We start from the raw sequence: 20,628 nt of genomic DNA, 5'->3' as shown, positions 1-20,628 counted from the left end.
CGCCCCCGTCTCCTCCGCCCTGCGCGGCCCGGCCGCCGCTCCTCCTCCTCTCCTTCCTCCTCCTCGCCTCCGCCGCTGCCGCCCGGGCCCCGCGGCTCCGTCCCCGCTGCCCGCGGGCCGCCGCCCGCATGTCGTGTGCGCCCGCCCCGCCGCGCCGCCGCCGGCCCCGCCGCCCCGCCGCGCCGCATGCAGGTGAGAGCGGGCGGGAGCGGCCCCGCCGCCATGTCGGGCCCCGCTGGCAGCGGCGCGGCCAGGCCGCGGGTGCGGGGGGTGCGGGCGCAGCCCCCGCCGCGGGGAGATGGCGATCGGCACCGCCGAGCAGCCCCGGAGGCCGCGGCCGCGCTGCGGCCGGAGCCGGAGCTGCCCGAGGGGATGCCGCGGTCGCCTCGGAGCCGCGGGGGGCGGCCGTGGGGAGAGCCGTACTCGTGGGGCCGATTCCCGGCACGGGGGGACGGATCCCGGCCGTGGGGTGAGCCGTGGCCCTGGGGCAAATCCCGGTCGTGGGGTGAAGCCGGGCCCCGGTGTGAACCCTGGCCGTGAGGTGAGCCCCAGCCGTGGGACGAACCCCAGCCGTGGGGCAGATCCCGGCCGTGGGATGAGCCCCAGCCACGGGGTAAACCCCGGCCATGGGGTGAGCCCCAGCTATGGGGTGAATCCCGGCCATGGGGTGAATCCCGGCCATGGGGTGAGCCCCAGCTATGGGGTGAATCCCAGCCTGGAGGTGAACCTCAGCCCCGGGACTAATCCCAGCCATGAGGAGACCGGGGCTGGAGGGTGGTGCGTGGCCGTGGAGCGAATCCCGGCCACGGGGCCAAGGCTTGGCCCCAATCCCCACCACGTGCCGTGATGGCATCTCGGCCTGGCACTGTGGGTGACCGCCAGCGTGTTTGGGGTGACGGTGTCTTTGGGGTGAGGGTACTTTAGGGCTTAGGGTGTTTTGGGGAGATGCTGGTCTCGCCACCTTTTCCCCGTGGTCCGCAGCAGTTCCGTGGGAGGAGGAGGGTGACAGGAGTGTCACCTGCAGTAAAACCTGGGCTGCCAGCCCAGGCGTGGTGCTCGCAAATGAAAGCACGCACTTGAACGTTCGGTTCCAGTCTGGGGCTCCCTTGTTAAACTGAAGTGCTCCTGCTCAATGTGGTGGTGGAGGGCTCTGTTGCTCCCAGCCATGCCACATTTTATCTGACCTTCTGGAAATCTTTAGACCAGTGGCTTTTATCAGGCCCTTTTGGAAACTTTGAATTGGCTGAGTATTTGTTTTGGGGAGGTACAACTTCTCCTGAGTTGCCGTGCTGATAAAGATTTTACACGGCCTTGGTTAAGCAGGGAATTTTTTACAATTAAAATGTGACGCTCCCCCACAAAACTCAGAGCTAACCCAGAGGGCAAACACCCACCCAGGAGTTGTTCATGGTGTGTAGACATGGCTGATAATGAAAATTATGGCAACGTGCTTATTTTTAAAAAGAAAAAAAAAATTGCACGTTATTCCTCACAACCCAGGGAATTCCTAGAATCATTGTATCATCCTGTATCCCGGTTTGGAGGGCCAGAGAGCTCTGGTGAAGGCAGAGCACGGCCTGCCAGGGATTTCATTTCTGTGAAAAACGGGGAAATGGTCCTGCCACACTCCCTGTCCCGGAGGGCAGCATCCATGGACATGGCTGTGGTGCCTCCCAGCAGATCCAGGCTGGCAGGACACTGAATTTTGCTTTGTGCCACAGCCTGACCTGGTGTCCTGAATGGAGCCCTGCTCCCTGCCCACCAAGGGAGGTGTTTCCAGCCTGACTGCAGAATTTGGCTCTGGAGCAGATGGATAGCGTGCACTGCTGGCACCTCACTGCTCCGTGCTCTGGAACAGTGATCCAACCTGCAGGATCGTGTCAAACACAACACAACTTGTGTTTGAGCTCCAGCCCAGACACCAAATCTCCTCCCGAGGTGACTGGAGGTGACTCCAAAAGCCCCATTGCAGTGTGCCTGTAGGATTTCACAGAGCAGTGGAAATTCTGCAGTGCTCTGCTGTCTGCTAAACAAACCCTGCTAAACACTTTCAGTTTTCTTCCCTTCTTACTATTAAAAGCGGGGGCTGCTCTGAGTGCTGAAGTACAGCACGATTTAATTTATTCCGTTTTATCTCTTCCTACAGGGACTCTTTCTCCTTTCATTTGTGCATTTAACTGAAGGACAAAACTCAGTGTAAGCAGCCCATAGGTGTTCCTGTGCAAAGTTTAGTTTTGTGGCACCCTTGGAGGGCCAGTCCCTAATGTGTCAGGTCTGAGACTCCCCACCAGCAGCCTTCTGGACAAACTCACCCTGGCTGCAGCATGGAGAAGGCAGAACTTTGCAGTGGCTGTGGAGTTTCCCACCCAGCAGGACGAGCTCCTGCTGGCACAGCTCTGTGTGTGCCGTGCCGGAGTGTGACCCGTGACTGCCAGAGCTGTGCCAGCAGCAGCCCAGCTGCAGGAGGAGCATAGTTATCTGCACAAGTGCACTCTCACTGATAGAGCTTGTTTGCCTTGCCTCGAGGGTGCTTCTCCCCAGCCCTGGGAGCACTGCTCCTTCCAGGGATGGAGCTGCTCTGGCATGGATCTGCCTGCCTAGGAAGGAAAGAGAAATGGAAGGCTGCTCCAGGTGTATTTACCATCCTCTTCCCATCCAGAATCTGTAGGAGCCCCATCACATTTGCAGTGGGAACTCTCTTATTGGCTGTTCTCTTTCCACGGGATAAAACTTCCATTCTGTGGGAGAAACTAGGAGCATTTTGTTTTTTCCCATTAACAGCCGTGGTTTTGACCAAGTTTAGCTTTCACACCAGTCCGGGGAGAAAAAAAGCCAGAAAGCAATCCCAAGGTATGTGTGTGGACTCTATTAGGAGAATGAAAAAGCACCAGTGGAGAAAAATTAATTAATTTCCACACTGGGTAAGCCTCTACTTAATTTAAATCTAAACCACCAAGAATTAAAACTTAGAGTTAGGTAGATCACAGCAGCCACTGGCTTTTTTGTTTGAGCCAATGTGCACATATGGAGGGATGTGTTTCTTCTTATTAAAACCCTCCCAAAGGTTTTAGGTGATAAAATTATCCATCAGTAACTTGCATAATTTCCAGGCAAACTTTCTTGAATCACCCCCAAAAATTCTGCTTTTATCAGCTCTAATCTGCTGGACACTTGTGGGTTACTTGGGCTTAAAAGGGGAGATAAATCCAAATAAGTGCTTACTTTTTACTTGCTTACTGTTTAGTGGAAAGAGGTTTGGGGAGTGCCAAAAGGGCACTCGAGGCATGGGACTGTAACCTGATTTGCAGACTACTGAGAAAGCAAAAGTAACAGTGGAGCTTAGTTTTTTGGGAGCATAAGATGGCATTTGTGAAAACTTTAAAAAAATAAGTTAAAATATGTCTTAGGCATATTTAGATTCAGGAGGATTTGCTGCGGATTTTGTGCTTTAGAGCATTAAATGCTAAGCCTCTTGTAATATTTTTTTTTGTCCAGATTCTGTGGTTCTCTTGATGGCAGGCTGTAATCAAGGCTTGGGTGCTTGTTACAGTGACAGTGTGGTGTAATCTCACCTTCTGATTAATTCTTTGGGTTTCCAGTGATTTGTCTGTGCAGTTTCTCCATCTCACCTGTAATGATTTAAAAACAAAAAACAACAAAAAAAGGAGGTTTATTTATCAAGATCCCTAGGTGGTGACAATATTTCTGGAATTCTGCTGCTCTCCTTTCCTGTCTTTTGTGCACCTCGGGGCTGTCATCAAACTTCCCACTACAAGACCACCCCAAAAAGTTCAAATTAAAGTAAACTGAAGTGTCTGGCAGGAAAGGGCAAAAAGAACTTGACATGCGCAGGATTTTCTGGTCCCATTTGTGCCTTCAGATCTCGGGGCTGGATGAGGAGAGCACCGTGGAAGGCCTTTAGCTGAACTTGCTGACTGGCTCTGCTGGCAGCTCAGTAAATTCACAAAAGGGCTACGTGACACCCACCTCCAATGGCAAGGTGCTGAGCCCGACTGGGGGGCTGCTATTTGGGAGAAAATTCCTCTCTCCAAGTTGAAAAGGAGAAAAAAAAAATCTACACTCCGCCCAAAACAAAAACCAAACTGAAGTTACTCTGAGTAAAAGGGAGCACTGGAAGAAAATCTTCCTGCAATCCTGTTTAGGAGAACAATTTTTGCAGTCTCTTGGACATCTCCTTACAGAGATGTAGCTTTAGGAGTGTTCAGCTGCCACCAGGAAGCAACTGGGCAGGTGGTCATGGCAAACAGAATTGAAGACAGGCAGAAGTGCTCTGTGTCCTGTCTTACGAGGAACACATTTTATCCCTTAGAGGGGGAGATGTTCAACCAGCACTTAGAAAAATGCTCCAGGACCAACAAAAAGCAGCTCCAAGCAATTGTAGCTCCAAGTCAGGTGCAGTGAGCCAGCACAGGGGTTTTGGGAGCTATACCCACACCAGGGGAGAGAAGAGAAGCCCAGTGAGCTGTTGGGAGTAATTTAACTACAGTTTGTAGGTGGTGTGTGCTCACCCCTGCTCTGGCATTTCCTGAGGGCAGTCATTAGTGCTGTTTAGGACTGCACAGCACCATTTATGCTCAGCATTCACCTGGGTGGGGTGTGCTGTCTTCCCTATTCTGCTTGCCTGGCTGGGGAGGAGCTTGGTAGTTTTTCTGAGAAAGATAGAAGAAATGTGAATAAAAGGGCTGTGAGACGCCAAATGCAGATTTGCAGGCTATGAAGGCTGGGGTGTAAGTGCATGTTCTAAATTAAAATTTTCCCTTTAGCAGGAGTTTGGTTTTGGGTTCCCCCACTTGCAGCTGGAGGGTTGGGAAATTTCAGACATGAAGAGACAAATCCTTCAGAACACCCTGCCACCATCCCTGTTGATTTGAATTTGGATTATTCCTTACACCCTAAACAAAGCATAAAGAGAAACCTCTTGTGCCCCCAGCCAGAAGCAGCAGGAATTTTTATGGAGGCAGCTCTTGTCCCGTGGGCCTTTCCCCTTCCCAGGTTCTGCACCCACCTGTACTCTGCAGAGGCTGTGTTGGGAACAGGAATGCAAAGCAAAGCTCCTTGATCCTGGCCCTTCCACAATCAGCTCTCCAGGTCAACAGCTCTCCACACTGCTGCTTCCAATGGCCTGGAAGTGAAGGCCCAATTAAACATTTTACATGATTTTTTAAAGGCAGAAAAAGTTCCTGGGCTGAGGCAGCTCGTCAGGCTGCAGGAGAGGGAGGAATGTTTAGCCTTGTGTTGCTGCAGAGGCAGCCTCCTCCTTGCTCTGGTGTCAAACACATTTTTTTTAAGTTCATCAGATTCCAGGAGTACAAAAGAAAGTACAAAACCCATAAGCTTTTGGTCAAGCTGTTAATAATAATCAGGATTTGTGGCTGGTGTTCAAGTTTGCTGTTTACCCTTTAGGGCAGCTCAATGAATTGCTTTTGGTGGTTTTCCCCTTGCTTTTCAGGAATGCTTCCATCTGAGTGAACATCTTTGTGCCTTCTAATCACAAATTAGTTTTGGTTTGTTTTTTTTTTTCCCTTCCTAAGAAATCAATCTAAAGGCACTTTCAAAAGGCTCTGGATTATGGACCATCTAAAGAGAGGGCTGAAGCCTTCCTTCTGCAGATTTGTAGCTCTTTTTTCTCCATAGGATGCTCCCAGGAAAACTGAGAAAGGGGGAAAGCAGAAAGCATACTTTGTATACTTTGCTGGGTATCCCCATCCTGTGTGAGATCACAAGGGGGGTGTATGAGACCAAAAAAAAGTCCTTTATCCTGAGTCAGCCTCGACATGTGGAGAATATCCTTTGCTCTTCCTGCTTCCCCTATAGCTCAAAATTCAATTTCTACTTCTTGTGTTGCATTAATTTACAACTGGCCCTGGCAGTGGGAAGGAGCTAGCACAGGATGAACGGCTGCCCAGGCAAAATTCCCACTTGTGAACGCCTTTCCTTGAATCCCTTTTTGTTCTGGAAGGTTAAGAAAGCAAAAGGAAAGCAGGGCCAGATGACTTCTCACATACCAGAACATTCCCAGGTGCCAGGAAGAGCTGGGCTTACCTTTTTTTTTTCCTCCATCCAAGTCACATCTTGCCACTGGGAACAGGTCAGTCTCCAGGGACATGTTTGTACCTGTGCAAGGAGCCTCTTCCCCCTCCTCCTCCTCAGTCTGGAGCAAAAGACAGGGAAGCAGTGGAGTGCACCAGAGAACTAGGAATGTTTGGAGTGCATGAGAGAAGCACATCTATGGGGTATTTTGAGACCTGTGGACAGACCAGGAGGTTTGAGACTAGGTGTTTTTCTGCCTGCTCTAGGAACCCCCAGGTGCTTCCTGTGCAGGTAAAGGGGGAATAATTCAGTTTTAAGTCATTGGCCATTTATTTCATGGCAGCTGCAGGTCTGAACAAAACAACCCTGGACGTGGGGAGATGATCATAACTCACAAGTATTTTCTGCCTGGAAAATTACCTGCTTGAAAACCTCAGGCTGTCAACAAGGCTCCAGCATTCCTGAATCCTTACCTGCCTCCTGACCTACCCACTGTGTCTGTGCTCTTCCTTTACTCTCCACTTCTGTACAGCAGGGGAGGTAGCACCAGGCCTTGGACTGCATTTGTCTTCTTCAGCTTCCTTTCAGAGAGCTCTGTAATTAACCTCTCACCTGCCAGTATGTTAAGAAATGCCAGAAAACCAACCTGTTTGAAAAACTACAGCGAAACTTGCCAAAGGTATTCCCTGGCTTTAGGTGAAATCCCTTAATATGGCTGAACAGAGCCCCCACAAGCTGAGGAGCAGGTTACCCAGGGAAGCTGTGCCTGCCCCTGGATCCCTGGCAGTGCCCAAGACCAGGCTGGACAGGGCCTGGAGCAGCCTGGGACAGTGGAAGGTGTCCCTGCCCATGGCAGAGGTGGAACTGGATGAGCTTAAAGGTCCCTTCCAACCCAAACCAGTGTGGGATTCTGGTTGGAAGTTTAAGTTGGAAATGCTCATGGGAAAGACTGGGATAATCAGATACAGAAGCACTATCTTTCAATATTCAAATAATATGCTTTGTTCAGGCTGTTAGGCAAACTTTTTTAAAAAATGCAAAGTACATTTAAACACACCCTCTGGAGAAGAGGGTTTATTCCTATAAACTGGGGGGGTGGGGGTTTAACAGATCCCTTCTCTCTTCTCTGAGCATACAAGCCCAGCTACTCTGAGCACTGTGCAGCATCCTGGGGCCTGTTCAGTCTGAAAAGGCTCATTTATTGTGCCAGTGATTGCAAAACAGTTTCCACTATCAGTGTGTGCTTTTTCCTTTGGCTTTTTTTTCCCTTTTTCTGCTCCTTCCTTTTAAAATCTTGAGCTTTGACTCATCCAGACTTACCTGTGGTTTAACAAGGCAAGCCTTGTAACCCTAAAGCTGTTTGAATTGAGTTTTTTTGGTGGCACATTTTCTTTGGATTGTTGAGGGAGAGTAACTGAAGTGTTGCTGGGCTTTGCTTATTTTGTGGAAGTGCTGGTAGTCTCCCACTGAAAAGGGAAGATGACACCTTGGCCGTGGAAATAATGTCATTCCTTTTCTCCTAGCGCAAACTTTGCTTTGAAGGATGAAAGGGTATTGATGATTCCAGCTGTATTTTAAGCTTGGTTCATTGAGAAGACCTCAGTGTGCATGGATTCATAATTCCTGTGGAGTTTTGCTCAAAACCCAGGTCAATAGCTGACTCCTCTCCAGGTATTGATCCTGAGGAGTTGAGTGAGGCACAGTGCTGGCTCTCAGCACAGCCTGAGCAGGCTCTGTATCATTTTGAGTGACTGCATGGGTGTCAGATCAGCCTTGTCAGTAGAGCAGCCTTCCCCTCCTGGCTCAGAGGGACACTGGCACACCAGGCACTGCCAGCTCACTGTGCTCGTGCTCTTTGGGGTTTTCTGTCTCCCCAGTCCCAGGAAAACCTCCTGCTTTGAGCTGCAGCCATCCTTGGCTGCTTCTCTGCCATGCCCACAGCCCAGGATGGTGTTTTGTCTTGATCCAGCACTGGCTTCTTCCTTCCCCAGACTCCTGGTGACTTCAGCTCCTAATCCTTTAAGCCACTCTGTCCTGGATCTCATTAGAAGCCCGGCACTCCCCAGGGGATGGAGCAACATTGCAAATGGGTCATTTCTCTGAAACAGTGCAAGATAGTTGTGTAAATAAACAAGCACACTGCTTAAAGCAGCCCTTTGGGGGCTTCTGATGACATTTATTTACAGGCTGGCTGCTGGGAACACTTCTTGCCCTACAGTGGCCCCTTGCATGCATTTCTGGTAAGCAGAGCCTTATTTTGGGGAGCAGCCTGCCCTGTGCTTGCTCCAAGAGCTGCTCTGGAAGCACCAAGTGTAAAAGGCACCTGCAGATCTGATGTGTGTTCAAGGAGTTGTCATGCACACCCTGAGAGTAACAGGCTGCTTCCAACAGGGAGGAACTGTTCCTTTGGAGGGAGGACTGACTCTTAACCAAGCACAGCAATAAAAAACAGCTGTGTAATGCTGTGTAGGATTTCCATGCAGTAAATAGTTCAGCTAGTCCTGTAAGTGGGGGTGTGACATGGAGAAAAAGGAAGGGTGGAAACCTGGATGTGCTTGTGTTACCTGTGATTTAAGAAAAGACTGCTTCATTTAGAGGAGATGAGGGGAATAACTAGTGGGTGTATGTCAGTGGGACAATTAGCATTTCCATCAAGTGAGTGCCAGTTGGCTCTGGAATTAATCAAATACGGCTTGTTCCCTCCCTTCCCACTCCTCCCCTTGGCTTTTGCTGTTTGCTTCTATGACTTGTCTGTGCTTCTCTGGGCTCAGAGGGATAACCTGGGAACCCCCTAGGACCTCAGCACCACTAAATTTACTGCCAGCTGCAGGTTCCTGCTTACCTCTTACCTTTCCCTAGTCTCAACTTGAATTTCCTTGTGCTCTGTGTCACATTTCCTTCAGGGATTCTTTCAGATCTCCTCAAACATGTTTTTTTTAATTGTTTGGGTTTTTACAATTAAAAAAAACATGATGAGGCATTTACATTTGATTCCCTGCTAATCTCTATCCCCAGTCAGGGTATTTGGATTAAGGAGCTGGAAAGACACGGTACCTAGGAGGGCAGACTCAGGGTGCTCTTTGAATTCCTGGGAGAGGCAGTGTACACAGAGATGGTTGGACACAGTCCTGCAGGAAAGCACCATGACAAAAGCTCAGATCCACACCAAAGACCATGAGAATTCCCCATTCTCCCATATTTTCTTGCTGATTTATACACACTAGGTGCTGTATATAGGGATATAGCAAATAGTTTACCTTAAGCTGACACATCTGTACATACCCCAGTATTGGCAGGTCTCTTTGAATCCGCTTCCCATACCCTTGAACAATCACCTGGTTTTCCTGCCCCAGAGAGGAGGAAATCCAGTTTTTGTGTTTGTGGTATTGGCTGTGCTTCTCTTCTCCTTGGGGAGGCCAAAATGGGGAGACTTTGGTCACACTCCCCTAAAAGCAGAGCAGTGCAGACAAGCAGCCTTTGCAGCCACTCAGGCCTGATTCCCAAGCACAAAAATGGCCATGGGGATGAAGAGATCCAAAGGGTGCTGTTCCCAGCTTCCAGCCCAGCTGCCCAGCCTTGGACAATGTGTGTGTACACACGTGCACGCCTGCCAGCCGACAGCGTGGCTCATTGCTGGGAGGGATCAGCAGATGGGAGGGCATGGACACTCAGCAGATGGGAGGGCATGGACACTCAGCTGTGCTCACAGGAAGGAAGAGCCACTCAGGCCTGCCTGCTGGATTGCTTCCAAAATGCTTTGGCAGCTTGACTCACCCATGTACAGAGGCTGGGGGAAAAAGGAAGGAGTCACAAAGGATGTCACTGGGCTGCAGGTGAGGGTGGAGCTGTGCCCAGCATCCATGAACACAGGGCTGCAGCAGGAGGCAGGCACAGCTCTTTCTCCACTTGCCTCCTCTCTTAGGCACTGAGGTATCAAACAACTTGAACAAAACACCTTATGGGCACTGTAATTTAACAAATGCATCTTCTGCACCCTTTGGGGAAGGGACTGTGTGTCTGAAACCCAGAAGTTCCTGTTGTTTGCTGCCCAATAAACATTTCTTCATATTAAAGCCTCTGCTGCAACCCAGTAACTCAGCCTTTGCTCTCTGACACTCCTCACACCTTCAGTAGTGTTCCAGTACTCATTTCTTTTCTCCAGACATTAAATGATAGTCATTTGCATGCCTGCCTCATACATACATTAAAAAACAGCCCAGCAAATAAAACAGCATAAAACCCCAAAAGTCCAAGGAAAAGGCAGGCACAGACCTACTGGTGGGAACACAGTACCTGCCCCTGGCCCTTTTTATATCCACCTCAGAGAGCAGCTTAGGCTCACCCAGGACCACACTTAGGGTTGCAACTGAATAATCTTGCTCTGCCAGTCCCCTCTGGGTTTTTTCGGACCCACAGAGTTCCATTAGGAACCCCCAGAGTTTATAAATATTGTTCTTACTAATGCACTGATGTCCTCATCTCCAGGTTTTCTGTAATTTACACAAAATGAGGAAGAGATTCTGTGTTTAATTTACACAAAATCGGGGCTGGATCAGTAGCAGAGAGCAAGTTTTAGTAGCTTCAGAAGTTTTCCAAGGGGAGCCTTTAGGAGAAAGGCCTGCCAAAATTTGCACTGATGCACATTGGATTTTGGAGTTAACAGATCCAGGGAACTCAGTGCAGCTCCCTGAAGACTGAGCAAAACCAGGTTGGGATTTCTGGATATTGTTTCAGTTCCAGGACAAGCAGAGTGGGAGATAGGAATGGCAGGAGTTGGGCAGAATCCATTTTTTGCCTAAGAACAAAATTACACATGGTGACTTTCAAGTCTTGCTCAATGTTGCTGTGATGAAGAAGGAGGAGAAAAAAGTGCATTTGATTTAGGTTTGTTTTCCCCTTTCTGTAACTGTGGCAATGACACTGCTGCCTGTTTGACTCACCACGATTTCAAAGCAATATTCAAGTGACTAACAGCTGAAAAATGTGATGTCCTTTGCCTCCCAGCTCAGGGCTCACTCCTCTGCAGGCCCCTGATGGCCACACATCGCTCTGCAATGGCAGAGCACTTCTGTATTTCAACATCATTTCTTTGGGTGCCCTGCCAGGGAGCACTCCTGGAGCTTTCAGATGGTGTCAGTAGGCATCTCTGGGCTGGTGTGGATGGGCAGGGGGTGGCTCAGGTGGTGGTCTCAGCACCATGGTTTTAAGGACTTCATCACAGAGCACTCACCCAAATCCTGGGTTTGGACAGCAAAGTTTTCCGTGTCTTGGGTCCAGGTGCCGTAGAGATACAGATCAGTTTGAGATCTGACAGATGAAGCAGCAAGGGCAGGTGGAATAGGGCTCTTGTGGCTGCGAGGAGTCTGTTTGAGTGCTCCCCACTTTCACACCAGCAGTTGGAGAGCAAAGATAAATCCAGCAAAATGCAAGCACCAGAGATTTGGCATCCCAAAGCGTAGCCTGCTCATGTGGGGGGGTGAAAGGCTGTTGTGATTTTGGGGTTCTGGAGCAAAGATAGAAGGATTCCAGGTGTAATCCCTTGTGCTTAAGTAACTGGTTCCCTTCATGGCCCCGTGCCAGGCAGTGTGAGCACAGAATCCTCTTATCCCATAGCTCTGCTGGCCGTGTGACTTCACCTGGACATCACAGGGGGCTATAAATAGATGTGGGGCTCACATATGACCCTGCAGTTCCCTTGGGCCCTGGTCAGGGAAGGAAGCAGCAGCCCTGTAAGTGAGACCCTTGGCAGGGGACAGCCCTGCCAGCTCCTGCCCCGTGCCAGAACACTGGTCTGGCTGTCAGCATCAGCTGGAGAACACTGCAGGACTTGAACCCCAGAGAGGAAAAGTGGCATCTTGGGTTAGCTGGACTTGTTGAACAGAATCCTCAGCTTGTTACCTCAGATTCAAGTTGGAGCTGTTTGAAGAGCTTCACAGCTACTGCAGCTGGCTGGAGGAGAGTCTGTATGAGGGAAGAGCTGCATCCTCTGGAGCAGCTGCTTTGGAATTGTATGAAATCAAGGCTCGTGGATTTTGTGTGTCTCGGGAGGAAAAGGTCAGCCAACAGCAAACTGGTGTTTTTAAATCACACACAGAGTCCTGCTCAGCACAACAGCGTAGGGAGGCATGGAATAAAACCTCTCCCTGTGTCCCCTGGCAAGTGGATGGTTCTTAAATGGGACATCAGAACTCCTGTCTGACAGTCAGGACAGTTGGATGAATTTGGCGTGCCCAGGCTCTTCCTTAGGCTTCTGATATTCACATTTTGCACTGGGCTGGAGCCCTTTGTGCCCCAGAACAGCTAAATGAGAGCTTTACCTGAGGTCTTTTTGTGGCTCCTGGGCCATTAGGAATACAAAGGTCTTCACTGGTCCCGAGGATGAAAAAGCACAGAACACAAAAGCTGGAGAGTTAATGGGAAAATTGAGCTAATTCCCCCTCAGACTGCAATTTCGAGCAGTGAACTAGAGTGCAGTGCAGTGGAGAAGTGGGACTTTGTAAGCTGAAGTTAAGAGCCTTCCCTTCAATCCTTGGTTCCCTGTGGAAGCTACAGGAGGGAGCAATCCAGGAACAGCAGAATGCTTCTGATCTTGTCTGCAGGCTCTGCACACAGCAAAAAACTCTGTGGGTTATGGGGGATAAACTGGGAAACCCAGCAGGTGACTGCAGAAACCCCAACTTCCTAGGATGAAATGCTCTTCTCCATCCTGGAATTCTGCCCAGGTGTGAGCACTGCTTGGCAGCCCCACGGTTATTGTGCATAAACTCTGGTATTTACTATTGCTATTGGTAAACTGGTATAAACTCTGGTATTGTGCATAAACCCTGTGGTGTTGCAGGCTATCCTGGGAAAGGTCAGCTCATGGCAGGACAGAAAGGAAGGAATGCTGTGCAGTAACAGTTGTGATGGTGTTTCAGACTAACAGGGATGCCAAAGGAAAAATATGATCCTCCAGATCCTCGCAGAATTTACACCATCATGTCGGCGGAAGAGGTGGCCAACGGGAAGAAGTCGCACTGGGCTGAACTAGAGATCTCGGGTGAGTTGGTTGGGGTTTAAATTCCAGCACAGCTGGTGCCCAGGCCACTCCAGATCCAGAGGGGGTCCAGACTGAAGAGGTGTTTAAGCTCTTTGCTTTGCTCTTCCAGGGAGAGTGCGGAGCTTAAGCACATCGCTGTGGTCGCTGACACACCTGACTGCTCTGCACCTCAATGACAACAACCTTACTCGCATTCCACCTGATATTGCCAAGCTTCACAATCTGGTTTACCTGGATCTGTCATCCAACAAACTCAGAAGTTTACCAGCAGAACTAGGAAACATGGTGTCTCTCAGGTGAGGGGAATTATTCTGGTTCACTTCCCAGCAAATCTCTGGTGTGGGATTGGGACCGAGAGTTTCAGTTTGTTTCCTGTGCCTGTTATTTCATATAATCCTGAAAAACTCCAGGCTAGTGCAGAGCTTTGGTTCTAATAATTACTTTTGGGTTCACTGATTGTTGATATGTGACTGTTTCCATCCCTGGTTGCATCTTGGGCTTTGTGGCTTTTCCCCCCCAATGAATCTTTGACATGGGAAGATTGGCATATCTTTCCATAATAAAATTCAGGGTGAAAAGTGTTCTCTTTGAGGACGAGCAGTGTACAGCACTTAGGAGTTTGTTTTGCAGTAATCCTCACCCAGAGTGTTTTTGCATTTGCTGCAGGGAATTGCTTTTAAATAACAATCTGTTACGGGTTTTGCCTTATGAACTTGGACGGCTCTTCCAGCTGCAAACCCTGGGTTTGAAAGGTAAGCTCTTCCCAATTCGATATTCCTACGAGTTCTTGGGAATCCTGAGGGGGGCTGGCCTCAAAACCTTCCTCTGTTACCTCAAGGTTTTCTTACAGGTTATTTTAAGCATTAAGTTGGTAGCAAAAATGACCAGGGAGTTGGGAGGACAATGCTCCTCTTTCTTAATGCTGCTAAACTTCCTTAGGAGCTCATTTCAAATCTGCAGTCAGGGAAATAAACCCTTCAACCTGCTGAGTTAATTTGTCTGTTCTCATTCTGGGAGATTTTCTTTGGGTGGAAAGCCTCAAGAAAGGCAGGCAGCTGATCCCCCTGCTGTTGTTTTGTGCTGTTGACAGGCAATCCTTTATCCCAAGATATTCTCAGCCTCTACCAGGATCCAGACGGAACCCGAAAGCTACTGAACTACATGCTTGACAATCTAGCAGGTACAGCCCGAGGGATCTGGTGCAAAAAGGATTTAAAAGTAGCATTTGCTGTTAAAACAAGACTCTGAACCACTGCAGGGAGACTATTCCTTCCCTGACACAGTGTTTTTGTCAGGTGGCTCCAGTCATATCCCAAAACACACCCTCACCCCCAGTGGAAGAGGCTGATTGTAGTGTCTAAGGGTCTCCTGTGTTACAGCCAAACGATGTCTCTGTTCTGTTTGAAACCCTTCAATTACCAGCCAAGGGCAAAGTCTGCCTTGCTGAAGCCATTTTGGTTCTCCCCACCAGAAATAATCATTTGAATGCAAGCAGAATGTCAAATTTAGCCCAAGAAACATGGAAGCCATTAAGAACATGTACCTGACCTGAGTCCTGCTTTGTGGTTCTGTAACTGAGCCTTCTGCTTTGCCACTTGATGTCTCCCAGGTTCAGGCACTGCAGGAATGATGGATGCAGGGCAAGGTTCTTGGAGAAGGGATGGCTGAACCATGCCAGAATTTACCCTCCTTCTTCAGCAGATTATTCAATGTGCAGGAGCATTTCGGTGGTGCTTCTAAATCTGAGAAGAAGAGACAGAAATAGTCACCAATCTTACAAATGACATTTTTTCTCTTACTAGAGCTATTCATTTAAATGATTTTTTGATTTTTGCCTCCCCTGAAGACTCAGGGAGTTGGGGATGCAAAACACATTATTGTTCAGTCATCACTTTGACTTAGGAACTGTAACTTACAAATAGAAACTCTGAATTAATCACTGGTTTAATTTTTTGCAGTTCACCCAGAGCAGCTGCCTCCAAGGCCATGGATTACTTTAAAAGAACGAGACCAAATTCTGCCCTCAGGTAAATCTGTGTTCACAAGGTGACACACTGGGAAACTTACCTTGGGCTTAATTTTCCTGGATCAGAGTGAAAACAGCAATTTGTTCATTTGTACTAGAAAAATTACCATATGGCTGTGCTGTAAATACCATTTTTGCCATTTGAATGGGATGCCGGGCATTTCTTTTCCACGTGGGGCTTTGTCCAAGCCAAAGAGACAATCTCCAGAGGCTGACAACCTTTCCTTTTCTCTCTCTCTCCTTGCAGCTTCATTTACAGTCATGTGTTACAATGTGTTGTGTGATAAATACGCCACCCGGCAGCTCTATGGCTACTGCCCGTCCTGGGCACTCAATTGGGAGTACAGGAAAAAGGGAATCATGGAAGAAATCGTCAACTGTGATGCAGACATCATCAGTCTTCAGGTAGTAAAACATAACTGCATTTTCCATCAGAAACAGCAAACATGAACCTCCACCTTTAGGATTAAATGTTCCCTTGGGAGCACCATAGTCACCTGCTCGATAGCAAATTCCAGGTCTTCCCAATGCAAGCTGTATATCCATATTCCAGTGTAAAACACACCAGGTGTGGTCTGCTGCTATCCAAAATACACCTCGCACTTTGCCTGTGGGAGGGATTCCAGGAAATGCAGGAATGCACATCCATTCCCAGCAGGCCACTGGTCTAGGAAGGGACATGGATTGTGCAGCTTTTCTGCCTGCAAGCCTGGGCAGTAACAAGGAAGGGTTTCCTTCACTTCTTTAGCCTGAGGTGTTTGTGTACAATTGCAGGAAGTAGAAACGGAGCAATACTTCACCCTTTTCCTGCCAGCCCTGAAAGAACGGGGATACGACGGATTCTTTTCTCCAAAGTCACGTGCCAAAATCATGTCGGAGCAGGAGAAAAAGCATGTGGATGGCTGCGCCATATTCTTCAAAACAGAAAAGTAAGGGGCAGCAGCAGCTTCCAAAATTCACACTTAAACCTCAGAACAGCTCCCAGTCATTAGGATGGAAGCTTCCCAAAGCCTGAGCTGCCTCTCAGAGTTTTCACTGCAAAAGAAAAATGCAGCTCTCAGGTTGTGTCCGGTGGTTTGGAAGAGAGGGAGCCTGTGGGAGCAGATAGGGATGGTTTTCAGATGGGGACACTGCCACAGGGACTGTGTCACAGTTGCTCACTGTGCTTCTCCCCTCCTTGCCCAGGTTCACTCTGGTGCAGAAGCACACGGTGGAGTTCAACCAGGTGGCCATGGCCAACTCGGAGGGCTCAGAAGCCATGTTGAACAGAGTGATGACCAAGGACAACATCGGGGTCGCCGTGGTGTTGGAGGTGCACAAGGAATTATTTGGAGCAAGTGAGTATGACTGTGGTGTCCTCACTGCTACTCAGCTCCAGAGACAGGCACGAGTTATTCCTAGGTAATCCATGCTGTTCCCATTGGTAGTGCAGCCAAACACAGCCCATGGGTGGCTCAGACAGGCAGAGATGACATGGTCTGTTGTGCTCACAGCAAGAGGCCCAGCATTTGCTTTTCTCCTTTCAGGCTTCTATCCCTGCTTACTTACTCTGTTACTTTCTGCTTGAGCAGCTCAGCTTTCCCAAGGTCACTGTGTTTACACACATTTGCTCTTACCAGTAGTTGGCAACAATGTTCAACTTCTATTTTCAACTCTCTTTTCCTCCCTTGGATTGACTCCTTCCACCCTCCCCCAGTGATTAGATGTCAGTGCTAATGTACTGATGTGGAAGAGGGAGATTATCGGGTATCTTTTCCTCTCTTTTGATTGACTGACTGTCACATTTTCATTAATTTGATTAGATGCAGCAGACAATTCCAACATAGGTAGCTGCTTGGTCTCCATGGCTCTGTCATCCTGCTCTGTCTCCATGGCTGGGGTTTTCATGGCTTCAGAGGAGGCTGGAAGGAGCTCCCTGGGCTATTTACAGGCATTTCAGCAGGTTTAAGCAACAAAAACACACCCACCTGCTGCTGTGTCTGAGCCCTGAGGAGCTACACCCCGAGTATGAACAAGCAGGAACACAGAACCTCTCACTGCTAACATTGTTTGTCCAGGTATGAAATCGCTTCACGTGGACAAGCAGCTGCTCATTGTGGCCAATGCCCACATGCACTGGGACCCCGAATACTCAGATGTGAAACTCATCCAGACCATGATGTTCGTCTCAGAACTGAAAAACATCCTGGAGAAAGCCTCGAGCAGGCCCAGTAGCCCAACAGCAGATCCCAACTCTATCCCTCTGGTGCTGTGTGCGGATCTCAACTCACTGCCTGACTCAGGTAAGGCTGGCTTTTAGGCCTGACTTTTAACTTACCTTCTTAGAACGTTCAGGTCCGCTTTCTGCTCTGAAGGTGAGGGGGTTGTTTGCACTGCCCAGGGAAGGCATGGATGAACTGCTGCCTTTGGAAATCTGGCTGAAGAGACTGTGAGTCCTCCGACTGAGTCGCCTGCTCTTCATGCTCAGCTAGACACTTCAGGAGAGCTGGCTGCACCTGCAAAAGTGTAGAAAGGCACAGTTAGATCTTAAATAAATCATTACATAAACACCCATGCCTGAAGCAGCAATAAGAAGTAGGAAAGTGAGTTCCTGATTAAAGCTTTCTAAGGAGAGGGGTTTAGGTTGCTTTGCTAACTCTGAACTCATGGTGCCTTGGTGGCCTTCTGGTTTTTAATATCCCAAAGCTGTTTTTCAAAGCAGCTCCCTAAACCCTTCCCCTTGCCCACAGGTGTAGTGGAATACCTGAGCAATGGCATCGTAGCTGACAACCACAAGGACTTCAAGGAGCTGCGTTACAACGAGTGTCTGATGAACTTCAGTGGCAACGGCAAGAACGGAGCCTCGGAGGGCAGGATCACGCACGGCTTCCAGCTCAAGAGCGCCTACGAGAACAACCTGATGCCTTACACCAATTACACTTTTGACTTCAAAGTAAGCCCCGATTCCCGCTCGGTTCCCTGACCTCGGCTGCCCCGGGGTTAACGAGGGTGGGCCCTGTCCTGCCCTCACCACGCTCTCTCCCTCCCTCTTTCCGCAGGGTGTGATTGACTACATTTTCTACTCCAACACTCACATGAACGTGCTGGGAGTGCTGGGCCCTTTGGACCCTCAGTGGCTGGTGGACAACAACATCACAGGGTGCCCGCACCCGCACATCCCCTCGGACCACTTCTCGCTGCTGACGCAGCTGGAGCTGCAGCCGCCGCTGCTGCCGCTGGTGAACGGCGTGCACCTGCCCTCCCGCAGGTAGTGAGTGCAGCTCCCACCCACCCCATGGACCTGTACACTTGTAAATCCCTCTAGATAGGAGTGAAGTATGGCCAACCTTCAGCTGCTTCTTCGAGCTCCTTTCCTTACGTGTTTGAGAAGAGATTTTTGCACATTTTGGTGCATATCGGTATCATTTGGCACTAGGGCTGGAACCAAAGTATTATTCCCCTTTCCAGGTTTTTAATTTAATTTTTGTTTGTGTTTTGTTTTTTTTTTATTTTACTTTAAACTGGCTTTTTCTTTTCAGTAGGAAGCTGCACTTCTAAATGGACAAAAGAGATGTAAAAAACTTGCATTTAACATATTTCAAGGTAATGCTTTTTTCCAGAACGTGGCAAATTGAGCCAACCTTTTAGGAGAAAGAAAAACAAAACTAGAGATGCTTGTATTGTAGGAAGAATGTTAGAAATACTGTTTGTTCCAATCCAAAATGGAGACTCAACTCTGCATCCAATATAAATTTTGCACATTAGCAAAGCACTTAATTACCTGACTATAAACAATTGGCAGCATGGCCCTGCCCCTCATCTCAGTACTATCAGAAAACCAAAGATAGCCAAGTATCTGTGATCAAATTCAAGCTCTGTATCCTCCTGGTTCCAATTTGTTTGGGAGCTGTTGTCAGTCAGGGCTGAAGTAAAAAGCTGCTGGTTCCTTCCCAAATGTTAATGCTCTTTGGATGTGTTGGAAATCCTTGTTTTCTTTCCTTTTAATGCTCTGGGTGGCCAGTTCAAAACCTTGTGCCTCAAGAGGCATTAAACATGATGCAATTTTCTGGAGAAAAAAAAAAAAAACCAAAAAAAACCAAGTTGTTTGGCTGCTTAATGTTTAAAAAAAAAAGGCACAGTGATAGGAAAAGGTCGTGTCTGTGTTTTTAAGTTTTTCTTTATTCTGCTTTTTTGCTGCTATAAGATTTTCTTGAATTTCTATTTGAAACTTTTCACGCACTTTACTGTTTCTAGTCTCCAAATGTGATATTTTTAATAAATGAAAAGCATTTTCCATGATGTGAATGAAATTTTTAAGCAGATTGATAAGCCTATATTTATGTCTCATTCGTATACTTCAAAAAAAAGTCCAATTTGAATTGTGAAATTAGTTTTAAATACAAAAGAGCCATCTTCTGTCTTGCAAAACTGCCAAGTCAGGCTGTTCCTCTTTAATTAAACATTTCCTTTGTCATTTTATACACAAGAAATTTTCCATAGGGGGGAAAAAAAAATCAATTGGACTTAGAGGAGAAACTATTCCCTGACTCTGACTAGGAGCCAGGGAGGGGGTGGAGTGGGCCAGAAGGCAAAAATGGTTTCAGCAAAGTGACAACTCCCTTGGAAAAGTGCCTAAAAAATGGGGGTGTCATCTATGGCCTGGGATCAATTGGAAGCAATGGGAGCTGGGGGAAAGTCCTGCATAGCACTTGCTTTGTGCAGAACCAAAACTAAACAAAACAAAACAAAACAACAACCAAAAAAAAAAAAAAACCCCACAAAAAAAACCCAAAACCAAACAAAAAGGGGGGGAAAAAATCCCTTTCCAGAGATGGATTTTCCTCTGGCTGCAGGTATCTCTGTTGGAATATACCTCAGCATTCCCTACCTGGCCATGGCACATGGATTGGAGAGCACTGGAAAGTAGAATAGCATGAAAAACTTAATTCTGTGGACATTACCTTTCTGTATTCAGCTGCTGTATGTTTTCTGGGGAGGGGGGGATGCTCTGGTCCCCCTGTTCCTCCAGGCACGGTGGTCCCAGCGTGAGCAGTGTTTCCTAACCATACTTCACTCCCAATATTTTTGGAGCTGTTTGTACAAAATGGAATTTCTGATTCGCCCGTGACTGTCTATGAACTGCAGAGGAGCCCATTTAGTAATAAAAATCCAAACCCAGCACCAATGTTTTGTAGTGTGGGGGTGGGAGAGGATGGGGATGGGAAAACCCAAACCTTGGCAAACGTTGTAAGCTGCTCCAGCTGGATTTCCCTTGGGTTTCTAGCCATGGAAGTGTTCCGTTGCACCAAGGCGTTCCACTGGATTTTCTCTGCTACACTTGCCTACGCTAGTCACACCGCATGGTTTTTAACACACAAAAATGGTTTTTTAACAGACATTGCACAAAAAAAACGAGTTTTGTTCATGTTTCAGTCAATGCATATGTTTGCCTGCCTCTCCTGTGTGGCTCCCTCCTGGTTTTCCCTTCCCAGCAGGAGCAGTGAGGGGATGGTGCTTTTTTTCCCAGCCTCGG

At 48.3% G+C, this 20,628-nt stretch overlaps 1 protein-coding gene across 1 annotated transcript; it reads left to right on the top strand.

Moving 5' to 3' along the window:
- The first annotated feature begins 128 nt into the window (after positions 1–128).
- CNOT6L (CCR4-NOT transcription complex subunit 6 like) lies at positions 129–20,273 on the top strand. The gene is made up of 12 exons (XM_066549391.1): positions 129–192; positions 12,969–13,090; positions 13,200–13,386; positions 13,757–13,842; positions 14,181–14,270; positions 15,049–15,117; positions 15,364–15,521; positions 15,891–16,045; positions 16,302–16,453; positions 17,174–17,398; positions 17,846–18,048; positions 18,155–20,273. Exons 2-12 carry the CDS (start codon positions 12,979–12,981, stop codon positions 18,365–18,367), a joined length of 1,650 nt encoding a protein of 549 aa, XP_066405488.1. The 5' UTR covers positions 129–192; positions 12,969–12,978; the 3' UTR covers positions 18,368–20,273.
- Positions 20,274–20,628: the final 355 nt, after the last annotated feature.

Source organism: Molothrus aeneus, chromosome 4 (assembly GCF_037042795.1).
Source record: "Molothrus aeneus isolate 106 chromosome 4, BPBGC_Maene_1.0, whole genome shotgun sequence".
NCBI lineage: Eukaryota > Metazoa > Chordata > Aves > Passeriformes > Icteridae > Molothrus > Molothrus aeneus.
The sequence above is the reverse complement of the archived record's forward strand: the minus strand, read 5'-3'. Positions and strand labels throughout refer to the sequence as shown.